General features: G+C 34.0%; 1 protein-coding gene across 1 annotated transcript in view; it reads right to left on the minus strand.

Annotated features, from left to right (window-relative positions):
- Positions 1-18,285, minus strand: part of LOC149781299 (uncharacterized) — a 122,632-nt gene that overhangs the window by 22,694 nt on the left and 81,653 nt on the right. The window contains exons 6-10 of the mRNA XM_089935386.1: positions 10,786-10,953; positions 8,337-8,556; positions 7,488-7,634; positions 4,104-4,257; positions 3,404-3,584 (exon numbers count right to left, since the gene is read on the minus strand). Of these exons, the coding sequence (XP_089791512.1) occupies positions 3,404-3,584; positions 4,104-4,257; positions 7,488-7,634; positions 8,337-8,556; positions 10,786-10,953 (870 nt within the window). The remainder of the gene's footprint in view (positions 1-3,403; positions 3,585-4,103; positions 4,258-7,487; positions 7,635-8,336; positions 8,557-10,785; positions 10,954-18,285) is intronic.

The raw sequence follows: 18,285 nt of genomic DNA on the forward strand, positions 1-18,285 counted from the left end.
CAATGAGAAATATTTATGTTAATTTTTGGTAATAATGACTTTCAGCTCCACTCTAAAGAGTACCTGATAACCAATATCCCCATCATACATGTGTACCGGATACACGAGCTCCCCAGTGTTTCAAACTCCATCTCAGTGTTCATACTGTTGTTTATTTCTGCCTCACTTGGCGGTAAAGATCGAAGAGCTAACTTGGCAGCACACTGGCATTTTTTGGATGTTCATTACGAAGAGCTAACTTAGCAGCACACTGGCATTTTTTGGATGTTCATTACCATATATAAAACAAAAATTGGTTGTTGTTGTTGTTGTTGCTGTAGGGTTTAATGCCATTTTTCAGCACACGATAGGCTATACATGGCGGTAAGTATTAATGGTGGAGGAAGAACCTGGGAAATCCCCGGAAAGAACCAATGACCCATGAGAATCTACTGGCAAGTTTTCTCATATACCCACAACAGCCCAAATCCGAGACTCAAACCCACGCAGACAGAGACCAGAAAATTGGTACACTACTCCTTTGTGTCACGAGAAGACCCAAACTATGGCTGTAATAATATTGCTCTATCTGATGATATTGCATTCAAATCATTCAGATGTAGTGTTTGACAAAAGGAAAACCACCAGGGTCAGATGGTCTCATCCGAGTTTTATCAAACTTTAGCAATGAGATCAAGCCGACATTAGAGTATTTATATAACAACATATATTTACAATGGGAAATATCCTGTTCAAAGTGGGAGGGATTAACAACTATTATAAACACATGGAACGGAGGCAAGATGAATATAAAAACCTGCATACGATCTCTTGTCTTTATAACATCTACTGTATGGACAAGGCTTCAACAGCACACTGACAGATTTTCATTTCCCTAAAGAAAGCCTAATTTCCCTACTGGCAGCCTTGCTGATTTGATCTCTTCTGTCGATTCCTGCACTCAGTCTGGTTTCAAATGGAATAACCCAAAGCACTAACCATGTTTAATTACTGTGTAAATAACACTGCATAGCCGTGTGGTTGTTGTGACAATGTACACTGTAATTAAATCAAGAATGAATTGTTGATTTAACGGTGTTTATTGATAATGGAATACAGTAGGGTCGTAATACATGAGGATTATCACAATCGTCAGGTAAGTCTTTTCTTCTCTTTGCAAAAGCTACAAACAAAAACCACCCTGAATAAATTATGGTCTTGTACACTGACAAAATTTTTGTTTCATTTCTCTCTTTCTCGCTCTCACACACATGCGTCTTTTTTAAAACTGCAATTTGATAATGAGATTATTGTTGCTGAAAAAGTAGAAGTTGCACTTAATTTCTTGACAATGTGGTCTCATATTGTTGCATACAATGTACCAATAAATAATACCCATAACTAATACATGTTCAAACCATCTTAATCATTTTGCCAACATTACACAACAATACAGCTACACATGCTCTAAATGCAGATGAGCTTGAACACTGAGACATAATCCTCTCTCTCTCTCACTCACTAATAACAACAAAAATCTTTGAGTACTTTTTTTTTCAATGTAATTAGGTTCTTGAGTTGAGAGCAGAATGAGATAGAAAATATATATTTACTTTGTACATTTGTACCGTTAGGTTGTTGAGTAGCTTGTGTTCCACAGAACTTGTTCAGGTACAATCCCTTTATTTTTTGTACATGGTCAGTACCAACAAATGATAATTATTTATTTTACATATAATTTTTTGTATACTGAAATGAATAATTATTTTTATGTGTATGAAAAAACCCCATGAAAAACGGTATTTGTTTATAGCTACTAGTATAAATGACATCAGTTGAGTCAAAATATGGAGTAAATGAAGAAATAAAGACTGAAGAACACAAGGATTCCCTTACAAGACAAAGCCTGTGAGAAAAAAATGAGACACAGGATAGAAACTGTGAGACAAAAATGAGACAAAATATAAAAACTGTGAGACAAAACCGAGACGCAGGATAGACATTGTGAAACAAAAATGAGACACAGGATAGACACAGAGCATAAAGATAATGCTACAAAGAAACAAATAGAAGAATTCATTTTAATTTTAGTTTTTCAATTTTTGTAGAGATGGACCATACATTATGTATCTCATTTGACAAAAGAAAGTCAAAATTTTACCCCATAAAAAGAATCAAAAAAGGAAACAGACCTGGAGAAGAGGAAGAAAAATGAAAGAAGAATCCCTCCCATTTTCTTCTTTTCTTTATATAAATAGTAAACAGATATATGTGTTCTTGATTTGGAATTTTAACATTGCCTTAACAATTTTACAGTCATATCAATATGATGTCTGCAGTGTGACAGTTTATAGTGATGTCAAGCACTGAGACATCATGCCACAGACGTGTAGCATGATATTCCACCCAGTCACATTATCCTAACATCAGTGCGACCAGTCCTAACATTAACCTCTTAATGCTGAGCATCTAGCGAGGCAGCTGTTAGTACCATTTTTTAATACTAGTCTTTGATAGGACTCAGTCAGGGTTAGAACCCATGATCTCCTGCATCCAAGGCAGACGCTGTAACCACTAGGCCACTGGAGTAGTAAGAAAAACCAAATATGAATTAGACAACTATGACTGAATTTGATTATGTCAGTCCTAACAAAAACACTGGGGAATACATATACAAAATATAACATTCATCACACAAGCAAACACAGGACTATAGGAAGATCTTTCGGCAAAGATCACTAACAAGAAACAGGAGGTAGGAAACCTGCCTAATTGGTATGTGCCTATGGAAGGAAATACAAACTCCATTATCTCAACTATTTTAGAAGTGGGGAGGAAACAAGGGCAAACCTAAGATCAGGATCCCATCACAATTTTAAGAAAAATGAAATAAACACCCAATTCAAGAATCTATTTAAATAAATTTCTGTACCTAAATTCTACTTGAGTTTTTACAAAATATCCACCAAAGACCTTAGGGGGATACACTAGGATGTAAAATCCTTTTTTAATTTGGTTCAATGTGAGGATGCCTCAACAGTTACTAGCAAACATAACTAGGAAGTAGAGAGGGGTTCATATAAAAGGCAAAGTCACTATGATTGTTGTTTTGGAGCTGACTTATCAACCTTTTAAATAATACCTAATTTTGTATTGTAAGGACTTCAAGAATACAATACTACATTTTAATTTACACAATTATATGTTAACAAATTTTTATTCAATTTTACTCAAAATGTTCAATTTTGGGAGCAACATTGTAAAATACAAATTAATTATGTTCATTCTGAATGGCACTAGAGCAAATATAAATTAAAATAATCACCATAGAAACATGAATTGACTTTATACACAAAGACAATTAATGTATTTTTGGACAAGAGATCTGAGATCCATTTAATAAACTGCTTAAAGGAAAACCTACAGCAGCAATCTTCCACCTGACACGCAGATCTCAGTGGCTGGGTTAAGTGAATAAGACCAAAATCGCCAACCTTAACAATGTCTCTCTCAGTGATAAACAAGTTGGCACAGCGGAGATCCCGGTGCAGGATTGGTGGTTTTGTAGAATGCAAAAAAGCCATGCCATCAGCTATTTGGGATAACTGAAATTAATTGATGTAAGTGTTACTACACAAAAACAAAATAAAAAATATGCTAATTAAAATTCAAGGCCTGCCTAATTGGAAATGAATGCTTCACTACCATAAAAAAATGCACTTATTAATTATCTCCCTTGTGACCCTAATAGTTTCAACTATGTAATTTGAATAGGCAATACCTCCATGTGTTAGAAGACATCGGCATTGTGATTACTGTATTAAACATCAATTTGCTTGAATGAAAAACTGATGACTGATGATGTTATTAATATTAATTTTAATTAGTAACACTAATTCAGTTATGAATACTAATTTTAATTAGTAATATTAATTCAATTATTAATACAATTTTTTTTTATATATTTTTACAACACAGAAGACAAAAACAATTATTTAATAAATATTTCAAGAAAGTCAAGGATAATAACTATAAGCATAAAGATAAGTGCCCATGCATTTACAAACATGTGTACATTTAAAATAATAGCTTTTAAAAGATGAAGTAAATGTGAAACAACATACCAGCTTGACCCTTAAGGGCCAGTTAAGGAGTCCACCTCCCCTCTTAATAAAGTCCTTAACACACTGTCCATCTACATATTCACTGATGACATAAGGGTGTCGAGACTCAAGGCAGAGGCCAAGGATGGACACAATATTACGATGTCTCTGCCGACTTGAAATAGACAACAGTTGATTGCCAACAATTAATTACGCCATTAATAATTAGGAAATTTATACATATAATTTAAAAATGGTAAAATGAAAACAATTACAACTGATTAATCATGAAAACATTTATATAAACAATAACTCCTTTACCTTGTGATGTTCCCAAAATGAAACCAGTCCTTAATGGATACTTGTTCAAGGGATTACAGAAGTGTGCTATTTATAGCCTCCAGTAAATTACAAAATTAGACAAAGGGTTCATGAAATATGTTACTTTAGAAACAAATGTCCATTATATTGAAATATACTCTAATTTCATTCTCTACTTAGATATTGGTCCATTATGTCCTTTACTTTTCATAACAAAAAGTGTCTGTGGTGTAATTCAGTAAAATCCATGGTAGATAAAGACCAAACCTGAATTATCAAGTCCCATGGAGGACATATTCTTTCAGACCATGCTTTCAGGATTGATGACTAAGGTAATGGCAAAGTAAAGGCTGTAAGCATTTATTTAACATGCATACGATAACAAATTATGTCCACTCTGTGCTTAATGGTCATCACTGACCTTGACCTTTGCTTGTGGCATGTGGTTTTAAACATAATTTGTTATGCACAAACCTGTCCTACAGCTTCCAGAATCTACAGGTTTCTTTAAAACCAAAAGTGCAAGCCATCCACAGAGTTTGGTCAAATAACCTATAATAACTTATTCAAGAACAAAATTTATTTAATGAAAACCAGGTTTCTTTGTGATACAGTGACCCAGACCTTTTAATGCCAAAATCAATGGATTGTTACAGATGTCACAAATGTGTGCAATGCATATGCATCTTGTGCTGCCATTTTGCTTCCATAACACACCTTTGTCAACATCACATAGATTCAAGATTAAATTGTCAATAAGGATCTTTACTTCATCAAAACGATTATAGAAGTTGGAGAATGAAATACAAAAATACACCTGGATGTTCCCTGGCTTGTATCAAAAGACTGAATACTGAAGCTGAACCATAATCATGCATATTGCCATCAAATAGAAATGCAGTTATTTCTTGCAGACAACATTGTGATTTGTTTTCAAAAATTAATTTGCATGATGTCCTCAAGAATGTCATCTTGATCAGGATACAATATCAGTTGTGGAATTAAAATTTCATAACAATGTTTATTATGCCACAACTTTTACACACAACTACTTTTTTGAGGAAGCAAGTACTTGTGCCAAAGACAGTTGACAATTTGTTTATGTGTTGTTTATTGATGGATCTATTTGCTTATGAAAGAATAACAAAGATGGTTGAAATTTCAATGTTTTATTTGAAAAATGGTGCGGGGGAGTCACAAATTTGGTCTTTTGTTGTTGACATGCAAAACAGAATATGATGTATTAGGATATATTTTTAAGTACAAACCAACTGCCTTAATAATTATGTGAGAAGAACAATGTTAGGTGCCGGTTTCCATGGCTAGGGAATCAAGATGGCAGATGTGGAAGTGAACACATTTGTGATGTCACATGAAAACAATAGTTAGTTTTTCCATACTTTAAGTACATGCTCTTTACAAAGTTTGGTCAGGATGTCTTTGACCTCTGGCCTTTTTGCCTTGAAAATCAATAAATATTTTTCTTACATAACATTTAAATTAACTACCAACACCAGTGAAAATAGTCAAGAACTGAAATTTTGTTACAAAACCATTTTTCTTCTTTCAGCCTCAATGATTTTTACATTTGGTCCAACTCTGCAATGTAGAACTAATGTTACTGTGCAGAAACCATTGTCTTATTTATCAGTTACAGTGGCTCTGATCTTTGACCTTTTGACCCCCTAAATCAACAGCCTTTTTCCTTCCTCCAAGTGCAATCAATCCACAAAGTTCAGTCCAGGTACATGATGTTGAAATGATGTTATTGTGAAAAATTCTTAAAGTCACAGAAACCCTGACCACTGACCTTTTGACTCCAATATTGGTGACTATTAATGGTGAAAAAACCAAGTTGTTTGTGCCAAAACTTAAGTGGTCACTAGATGAAAGACCATATGGACAATGTCTATTCATCAAATTACAAATCTCCTGACAAGAATAGTTACTGATACAAAATTAAATATTCACAAACCTTAAAACAACTGATGAACCCTGCAAAAGGCCTTTCATGTTGCTTTCACAGAGTAACCAAATCCACATATAAATTCAAAATACTGCATTTCCAAATATGAAAGATATTCCCATATATCAATTTAAATTATACAATTTTATATAGTGCATTAGCATTAAGTCCATTAGGATACAGAGTATCTAACTTATGAATCCAATAAGTTTCTTTTATGAGTCTATTCATGTCACCATGCACAATATCTACTGGCATGAAAGAAAAATCAAGCAGAGAGTGATTATTGGTGTTAAAGTGTGTTGAAACATTAGAGGAAAACTAAGGATCTCTATAATTTTTTATATGAAAGTGATGATTATTCTCTTATGGTTTTAACAGTTGCATAATTACGCAATTAAGTATATGAAGAAAAAGGCTCTCACTATTTGCCCATAAAAGCAATACTTGAAAGAGTACAGTTCTCCCTTGTTATAATGTAGTAACTGGGATCCATTACTGCTGATGGAGTTAAGTACCACACAACGTTACACTGAGATCCATAATATGTTGGGAATCGCAATGTACTGCATAACATACCTTTCCACTGTATTTTGGGCACTATCAATACTTTTTAAATAATGGCGCTTTGAAAAGGAAATGAAGATACAAGACCAAGCTTCACCATTTTCTTTCAACACACACAGATACACAATGGAATGATTTTGGTCATGGGTCCATAGCGGTACCATCATATTATAATAAAGTGCCTTTCAACTGGGATAATTCTATTAAAAAATTAATCAAATGAAGTTCCTAGACCACACTTACCAAAATCACACACGTAAGGGTGTACTGGTGAGTTAATTTTTTAAGATCTCTTTATTTTTCCACAATAGAAAGCCTAAACAATATCCAAAAATCTTGCACACTTATTGGAGACTAGATTATTGTCTTTTACAAACTGTTCCTGTTGCTTTCAAAATTATAAAAGAACTTAAGAACAGACACCTGATATCCTCCAGGGAAAAAGTGACATCATACTGATGACATCATCATGTAATGACCCTGACATCATCATGTAATGACCCTGACATCTTGAGCAGTGCAGTATGTATGGATTAAAAAAAGCAGACTACCTTAAGAGCCAGACTTCATCCTTCATCCACTTGAGGAATTCCGTGCTAAGTTGGTTCTCATGCACACTTAGAGTAATCCTTTTAACTGTAACTTGTATTTCTGTCCACTCGGCAATGTACGTATCACCAAATATACCTCCACCCAACCTGGAGGAAAAGAGTACATCAATTTCAAGGCTAGGTTCACACATCAATTGATGAGTGCTCACTATACACATATGACTAACCCTATTAGTGGTTTGAGATATACAACTAGAATTGCTTTTAAAGGTAAAATTTTGAAAATTATTCCATATATATATATATATATATATATATATATATATATATATATATATATATATATATATATATATATAATATAATATACTTGATCTGTAGTGTTCTCAGAGCAATAGCTGGTTTGGTTTTGTGGGAATTAATGCCATTTTCCAGCACATGATAGGATATACATGGCAGCCAATAAATGAAGTGGAGCAAGAACCTGTGACAACTCCAGGAAGACATACCTGGCTGACAAGCTTTCTCACATACACATGATGGTTGAGATGAGACTTAAACTCATGAAGACAAAGGTGAGATGTACAAATGATCTCTAAAGGTGAGATCAAGCTGACATATGTGAATGATCTGTACAACTGAGCGCCTTAGACCACTTGGTCAATCTAGGGCCCCGTCAGAGTGAAAACTTATCATTCTCATTCAGGTCACTTTGAAATGTAAAAGCTTAATTTATAATTTTCAATTTCCGAAATGTATACATATGAATCAAATGTCTGACAAATACTCTGCACATTTACTTAACAATATTCTTTGAATTAAGTCCAATTTTATTTTAGAGTAAATGACCTTTGTCCAAGTTGCAAGGAATTCTCTTCTATTACTGATTCCTCTAGGACAGGTACAAAAATGCTCCTTTTCCGTGCTTTCTCGTTGAGATCTGGTTCGTAATCTCTGTATGCACAAGACTGAGAGTTTCCTTCACTGCTAGTGATCTTCCCTCCTCGATCAGCAAGATCTCCCAAACTGGCAAGCTGCCATATACTAGCCTCAGGTACTGTCCGTAATCCTGAAGAGATATTTCAAAATCAAAATCTTTCAGTTTTATTTTTGTGTTCACAATGTCAGCTTTTTGGTCAGATATGAATCTAGTATCATTTTACAGCATTTTGGCTACATGATGCCAACTAAAAGTAAAGTTCAAAACAATGCAAAAATGAACTGCACACAACTTTAGGAGGAAAACCCTACCAAAATATGTAAACATGAATTTAAAATTGTTACAAATCTCTAAAATGTCGATAAATAAACAACAAGAGCAAAATATATAAAATAAAAAGACATAAAACTTTGACAGGATGCATCTTATATGGCCAGTTTATTTAAAACAAAACAAGCACAGTAAATTAATGCCAGGTCTTACACTAGTAAGACATGTTGGCTCTGGAGAGTATTGACCAATGAGTCCCAATGACTAGGACATCTGATAAAAGAACTTGTGCAGAAACCGTAATTCTTATAGATTTACAATCACTGTGACCTTTGACCTTTAGAACCACAAATCTATAATTTTGCTATTACTCTATGTGCAAGCCATCCACAAAGTCTGATAAGTAACTTACTATACAACATTTAATCTGCAAAACCCATTTTTCTTCAAGTTATAATGACCACGACCTTTTACCTTCTAATTGTTGTTGTTGTTGTGGGGTTTAACGTCATTTTTCAGCACACGATAGGCTATACATGGCAACCAGTATTAATGGTGGAGGAAGAACCCAGAAAAACCCTGGAAAGAACCACCGACCCACGAGAAGCTACTGGCAAGCTTTCTCACATATCCACATTGGCTGAATCCGAGACTCAAACCGGCGCAGACAGAGGTGAGATGGCAGTGATCCGTAACGGTGAGCGCTTTAGACCACTCGGGGCTCCTTACCTTCTAATCCCAAAATTGATAAACTTTTTCCTTACCCCAAGTGTAATTCATTCACAATCTTTGATCAAGGTCTGTAACCTCTGTCCTTTAGAACCCCAATTTTATAATTTTGTTATTAGCCTATGCAGAAGCCATCCACAAAGTCTGATCAAGTAACTTACTCTACAACAACATTTAGTCTGCAAAACTCATTTTTCTTCGAGTTACAATGACCTTGACCTTTTATCCTCTGATCCCAAAATTGATAAACTTTTTCCTTATTACCCCAAGTGTAATTCATTCACAAAGTTTGCTTCAGGTCTGTGATGTCAAACTGTTGATATTGTGCATCCATTTTCTTCCAGTCAGTGGCCTTGAACTTTGACCTTTCAACCCCAAAAATGATATATTTCTTCCATACTGCAAGTGCAGGCCATCCACAAAAGAATGGTAATTGGTATATGGTAGACAACTCGAGCTATTGTGTAGAAACAAATAGGGAACAGACACAAAGCTGTATGGACATAATATATTCCATGGGTATCAAAACTGGTGAAATAATTTTTGAGATGTTGTAATAGTAGCTGACAAACCACATAAAAGTCCGCAAAAAGGTTAAATTGGACACTATGTCACACACTTTTTTTAAAGACTTGGTGTTGATTCCATTTTGTGCCAAGAAAGTGTCCATTTAGGATAGGGTTCTGAATAGTTTTCAAGCTATAGAGCCAGTCCACAGAGTGTAGGCTGTGATCCAGAAGCTAGTGCTGTCTGCATGCAAAATTTGACCAATGTGTGAAGGACATACAGACATGATAACACTATATTCCTTATAAATGCCATTGTGGAACATAAAAAAACCATTCACTATTCCTAATAGTCATGTACAGTATAGTAATCTGCATCAATTACTTAGTTTAACAGTTATGGGTTTTTGTTACTTTTCAATGATACTGCTACTGCCATTACCTTCACCACCACTGTCATACATTTTCCCCTCAACAAGGTAAAATGAAAATAAGGTTTGTTTTTCACATGACATACACTAAGATCAAGTGACCCTGAGTAAATAAATTGTTTAATTTAGTCTCCAAGGAAAAATATGTTATATCCTCCATGAATGTTTATCAAACCATTGAACTGATCTGTAAACTTTTCTATCTAGTAGATTTTTCATTGTTTAGATAACAATACACGTGTTTCAGCTCTATAAATAGACCAAGAAATAATATTTGATCTTACATGTCTCTCTTCTTGACTTCTTATCAGGGAATTTATGAAAGATCTCGAGATTTATCTTTTTGTTGTAGATTTTTACAAGTTCTGTATGTCTGTCGATCAATGTCTATTTCATTTTACATTATTTATTCTTCTGTTTACCTGGTAGCTTGTGATAAATTTGAAGATGTGTTTTCTTCGTATAGCACATGATCCCAACAACTCCTCCTAACATTATCACCCCAATGTTCACACCCACAATTATCAGAACTTTGGTTTTGTCGGCTTTGGCTCGTATCTCCCCATCCATTTCAGATGTTGATACTGCGTCTAAAATAAAAAATATCCAGAGATGAAAGAGATTTTATTTATAAGAAACTTTCTGCTTGCCACATTCTGCAGAGTATATAACCTGTACCTATGGTTCGGAAAATGTGCAGACTGTAGTCATATATTATTTCCATTAGAGACAGTTGTAAGAAATCCCATATACCCTCCTTCATCTTGCCTTGAAAAATTAACTCCATATTTAGTAATTTATTAAAGTTGTGAACTCGTTATCGGTTCATAGAATTACTGATATGCTTAAAATGTGACACAATCCTTTTTTTAAAATATGTCTAGAAATGCAAACGTCAGCTGAGTATCACTCATATGTATAATGATGACACTGTACAGCTGTGATTGCATGCATGTAGTTTAGGTGGACAATAATAATTCGGAACAGAACCATTTAAGTTGTAGGGATAAATTATTTGCAATGAAATACGCATTCTTTACTCCCTGTTCTGGCTGTGCATTTGTATAATGTCATATTTGACAACTAATAAAAACATTTTTCTTTCAGCTGTCTTTTTAAAATTACCTGTTTGTTGGGAGATCCCAGTTTACTCATGCAATCAAATGACCCACTCCAAAATCCCAGTTTACTCATACAATCAAATTACCCACTCCAAAATCCCAGTTTACTCATGCAATCAAATGACCCAATCTAAAATCCCAGTTTACTCATACAATCAAATGATCCACGCCAAAATCCCAGTTTACTCATGCAATCAAATGACCCACTCCAAATTACCTGTTTGTTGGGAGATCCCAGTTTACTCATGCAAGGAAATGACCCACTCCAAAATCCCAGTTTACTCATACAATCAAATGACCCACTCCAAAATCCCAGTTTACTCATACAATCAAATGACCCACTCAAAAATCCCCGTTTACTCATGCAATCAAATGACCCACTCCAAAATCCCAGTTTACTCATACAATCAAATGACCCACTCCAAAATCCCAGCTTACTCATGCAATCAAATGACCCACTCTAAAATCCCAGTTTACTCATACAATCAAATGATCCACACCAAAATCACAGTTTACTCATGCAATCAAATGATCCACGCCAAAATCCCAGTTTACTCGTACAATCAAATGACCCACTCCAAAATCCCAGCTTACTCATGCAATCAAATGACCCACTCTAAAATCCCAGTTTACTCATACAATCAAATGATCCACACCAAAATCACAGTTTACTCATGCAATCAAATGATCCACGCCAAAATCCCAGTTTACTCATGCAATCAAATGACCCACTCCAAATTACCTGTTTGTTGGGAGATCCCAATTTACTCATACAATCAAATGATCCACTCCAAAATCCCCATTTACTCATGCAATCAAATGACCCACTCCAAATTACCTGTTTGTTGGGAGATCTTAGTTTACTCATGCAAGCAAATGACCCACTCCAAAATCCCATTTTACTCATGCAATCAAATGACCCACTCCAAAATCCCAGTTTATTCATACAATCAAATGACCCACTCCAAAATCCCAGTTTACTCATACAATCAAATGACCCACTCCAAAACCAGGCTGGACTTTTTTTGCAATACTCATCTTACATTCAAGACAATATCCACATGCAACTGCAACTTAAAATAATTATTCAAAAAGTCTGAATACGAGTTTCTTAGGCAAAACTTCCAATGTCCATACTGGATCTTCTGTAGCTGTTCAAATGATCAGTTCTGTCAAACATGTCTATCACATTGAGGTTGTAATGATTATTATACCATTTACAGTGTCATTATACCTGATAGTAACAGTCTAGCAACTATGACCAAGCTAGCATGTGTATGGTGATAACAGTTTTAATATAAATAGCAGGCAAACAAAAGTTCACGATTTAAGTTGCAACTTTACCATACACATAGATTCACATGTAATTACTTTCATACAATTGAAATTTATAACCATGTGTCATGCTACACAAGTATTTTAAAATCAACTTTCCTAAATCATTTGAAACGTTAGTACATGAAGTGTTTTATTGCTTCAATAAATGACATATATTCAACTCAAGTGCATGAGTTGCCAAACACTTAATATCACAGATTATCAGTTTAACATATTGCATAGTACATGTACTCCACTTCTTACCATCACAAAAACTTGTGATAGAAACAATATAAAAATTGTATACATAAAATACAATATGCTTTTGAGATGGAATAAGGCTAAAAACATCAATGTCTACCAATGTAGCACTGAATTTGGTAAAATATGATCATGGCCATTATGATATTAATTAACACAATAGTATTATTAGATGCTCATTTTATTCCCCATTAACTTTACATTGACAGAATCATTCAGTATTACCCAATGTTGAACCCGCACGACAATACACACATATAGCATTCATGTGCATATAGGAACTACTTTCTATTGTAAACAAACAATGGACGCAGACGCCAGCACTCTTGATTTGTACACAAATCAATACACTCGCTCAAGAGGCTCTTTATGTTGTGGTTGTTTAAATTTGTTTCTGAATGAAATAAAACATGCTTCGTGGACTGCCACATACCAGCTGCTTTGACACATTCCACACTGATACATTGTTTCGGATTTAGGCTAGCTGCAGTATATAACAGACGCAAGATAAGGTCCTTACAAATAACATACAAGTGACAAGTCATATACTCTCTTCTTTAGCTGGTGATAAGAATGGCAAAATAAAATATAATTACAGTTTTACATCCTGAATTTCCTCAAAATGTACATTCTTAGTTCTGCAAATCTGAATTACATGAGCCATATCATAGATTCTCAATCTGGATTACACATTTCAAAATTGTGCTGTAATTTTGATAAGTGCAATTACATCCTCCTTACTGCAGTCAAAATGAAATAAGCATTAAATTCCATAGCGTCTTTTTAATAATTGCAATTGAAAAACTTCATATTTTTCCAACATTATGATTTCAAACATTCAATGACAGAAACAGAAACACATCTGCAGATGTAAACACGCTTATCCCTAGCTTCTTCAATCTCATGTATTTCATGTGGAATTGTCACATACAAATCCAGTCCATAATCATGAAATTTCCTAGAATCAAGAAAAATACCAAAATCTATTCATTCTAGATCAAATGGAAAAATTGTTGCAATGCACATACATTCACAATATGACTCCAAATTTCAATTTTAACGAGACAAGCCATTTTCTTTCGGAAGTTATGTCAAGCGCACGACTAAGTTCAAATTTATCTGGGCCGAGTTATGTGTGCAGTAACAATGTTGATTTGTGTAATGATGAATATGCGCTTTTGTGTGTAGTTTGGATAGTGGCATACATTCATTTATGTTGTTTCTTGTAGTGTATTTTGTTTATATAATTAAGCCTTAGGTAGAATAAAAAAATGAGCATATAATAAAAAAGTTACTGCATTTGTATGGGAAAATATGAACTCATTTTGTCGGAAGGATATACTGCACTCTCAAGGTCATGCAGAATTTTCCATCCAAAAAAAACTTGTTCGTATTTTCCCATACAAATGCAGTAACCTATAATTACAGCACAGTAAACCCTATGTTTTACTTTCATAACTTCTGTACATAAGTCTAGTGTCATGAAACCCATTGCTATACTTCTATATGTCACAGTCTAGTGTCATGAGACCCTATGCTATACTTTTGTAACTTCTATACGTCACAGTCTAGTGTCATGAAATCCTATGCTATACTTCTGTAACTTCTATATGTCACAGTCTAGTGTCATGAGACCCTATGCTATACTTCTGTGACTTCTATATGTCACAGTCTAGTGTCATGAAATCCTATGCTATACTTTTGTAACTTCTGGACATCACAGTCTAGTGTCATGAAACCCTATACTATACTTCTGTATCTTCTGCACATCACAGTCTAGTGTCATGTTATACTTCTGTAACTTTTGTACATCACATTAAGTGTCATGAGACCTGATGTTATACTTCAGTAACTTCTGCACATCAGTCTGTTGTCGTGAAGCCTTAAGCCACACTTCAGTAACTTTTGCATATCATAATAAATTGTCAATTACTGTTTATTCATTAATCTACACATCTGTAACTTCTGTACATCATAGTAAAGTGTCAGTTACTGTCAATTCACAATGCAATACATCTGTAACTTCTGTACATCACAGTCTAGTGTCATGAAACCCTGTGCCACATTTCTGTAACTTGTACATATTAAAGTGTCAATTACTGTCAATTCATTATTCTTTTGTGACCTGACAATTATTCTACTGTACTCTAAAAAAACAATGTACCTTAAATATTTAAATTTATACCAACAACAATAAATAAAGTTTTTTTTGCAAACACAATTCATACAGATATTGTCCTTGCCTAAAAGAGGCTATTTAAAGATGTACACATTATCTTTGTCCAATTCCACAAAAATCTGTCCTTGAATTACTGCTCTGCTAACGGCTTACCAATCAAAATTTGCATGCCCATTCACAGCATAATTCTGGAATCAAAATGAATTAGTGTTTTGCACAGAGCTGGGAGGTAAATGATTTTTTTCAACCGCATATTCTGCTGTTTTATATTCTATTCCAAGAATTTTGGCACCATCTGAACATAACAAATCATGTCCGACAATTTCATTGTACATAAATGATACCTATGTAATATCTGATATAAAAAAGACAAGGACAGTCATGCTAATTGTAACTTTAGAAAATGCACAAAAAATGATAATCCTGAACACATGCTTTTTGCAGTTTTTAAATTTGCTTGAAAAATGGGCATATTTAAAAATATTCAGTGTAATGGAAAATGGTGCTGATTTATGGAAAGATTAGATATTCAAGATAATTTTTATATCTGCTTCATAGGTAGACAACTATCTACATCGTCATTACCAAACTTTTGCTCCTTCAGAGTTGTCTCTCCTTTGCAATTTAGAAAATATATACAACTTTCAGTTCCGATAAAACTTAACTTTCCTGGAAAAATACTTCATTAGCTTTTAGCATGAACTCCATAAAATCAATATCCAATCAATTTGATTGGAGGAATCATTTGCTGCCTTAGCTTATGATTTTATTGATGACTGCTTATTAATAAAATGTCATATTATATACTTGAATATGTCAGGTAAAACTGCAAACAACACAGACCCTGATCTACCAATGCATAATGATTTACCTGTAATGAACAATGCAGATCTGCTGGTGTATTCTGCACTAGTACATCTGGATCTGTGTAGTTTACATTTGGACTAGACTTACATAGGAGTATATAATGTATCAATAAAACTGAAATGAATTTGTGGAAACCATACTATTTTCCATGGAAATAAATTCTGCTTACTCATGACAAAATTATCCATCTTGTATCTGTTAGTGCTCTCAAGGGAAGTATTTTACATTGTCCATACATGGCATTTTGGAATTTTTTTGCTATACTGATGGTAGTATAAAAATCAAAGACAAACCAAATTATTAAAATATTTGATGAAACTTATAGTGTGTGTGTGTGTGTGTGTGTGCACATGCATGCATGTGTGCGTGTGTGTCATAACCATAAACTTTTCAAAAGCCAAGTAGGAAATTGAATAAAAAATAAATAAGGGGATTGAGACCCAAATAGGTAGTTTGTTCATGGCATTTGTTAAGCATCATTTTCACTAAATATTTCCCATTTTCAACAAAATACCATAAGACTCATTTATTTTTGAAGCTTTTTTTATTATTATGATATAAAAACACTTTTCCGAAAAACATTCAATATTAATAATCAAACAGGAATAAATACAGTTAAAGCACAAATAAATTACAATAAAAATATAACACCTATAATGGACAAAATGGACAGCACATGATCTTAACTTACAACCCTGAGAATCTTCAAACTGGGTAATCATCCTCTGTATCAGATTGGCCATGATCTTCTTTCAAAATCAACTCATATGTGGATTGTACGAAGTTCCTATAGGAAACATATACCATACCATTTTTTGCAGCTGCCATAGTCTCTGTGTTAGTATTACCATAACAGATTAACAGAAGTTACAAAGAATGCTTCCCCTAAATGTGTCTCTGACGAGAACATTAACGCTGCCTAAATTTTCAAAATATTATATTTAACCAAGAACAAATGAAGAAAAATGTATCTGATTCACAGTTATGGAATACTCAACATTTACTGTATATATATGTATGGCAATCATCATATTTATTCCACTGCAATGAGATAATTTACACAGCTTTAGAACAACAAAATTACCAGACATGATGTACATGTAATTCTGGTATTGGCACATAATAGCATCACTATAATATATCCAGGCAACAAGACAGAATATTACTACTGTGGACTGCATACAATACATCTATTTATGTAGCATTTTTTGTAGAAGAAATGAAAATTGACAGACATAATGTAACTATCAGGAGTTCTCTGCAAAAATTGAGGATCAGGATGTGGGTGTGAAATGACTCCAAAAACCATGGCTTTTTTGAGTTGACAGGTGTTTGTGTATCTGTGTGTGGGGGTTTGTGTGGGAGGTATGTGTGTGGAGGTGGGGGTTTGTGTGGGGTGTCTGTGTGTGGGGGGTATAGGAGTGGGGGTGTCTATAGGGGGTGTATGTGGGGGTATGGGGGTGTTTAAGGCACATCAATACAATAGTGGCTATATTTTGCCAACAAAAGTTAAAGTCTGAAGATGCAAAAATGAATTTTGCACAACTATTTCAGAAGATACACCCTTCCATATAAATGTAAATATCAGGTACATCAAAAAATAAAATATAAAACATTTTAAAATTCTGTCAAATGTATCTAAAATAACAAATAAAGGAAACAGATTTCAAGTTCTGAAATGTATGATTAAAATGAGTGTATAAATGGAACTCCCTCAAAAATTCAAGATTTTCTCAGGCAGATTATAGAAGACAAGAATGGGTTTTGTCTGTAGACTTTTAGGTCAGTATTTCACAGGAGGAAAAATGCTATTGAATTCAGTGACCACATCACAACTGATAACAAAATGTTTCCACTGAAATATTTTCTTATACCTACCAAACGAACAGATTGTATTATCTACTGTTTGAGGCAAACCCACCTATTTTCATAAATTTTGATTACATTACTTGATAATGGTGATAAAAAAAGTTTTCATATTTCCTAAAAATGTGTTCCTCATCACTGGATAGAAGACACTGAATGAGTGACAGAGAACACTGAATAGCAAAAGGTCATGTAAGGTCAGTAACCAAAAATTTGTATGATTCATTTAAAAAAACTAAAAATAACTTAAAACATATATCTGAAGCCTGCTGTTTGCTCTTTGGAACTCATTTTGAAGCATTCTTGACAGC

Source organism: Sinohyriopsis cumingii, chromosome 15 (genome assembly GCF_028554795.1).
Source record: "Sinohyriopsis cumingii isolate HCF-2022 chromosome 15, ASM2855479v2, whole genome shotgun sequence".
NCBI classification, from domain to species: Eukaryota; Metazoa; Mollusca; class Bivalvia; order Unionida; family Unionidae; genus Sinohyriopsis; species Sinohyriopsis cumingii.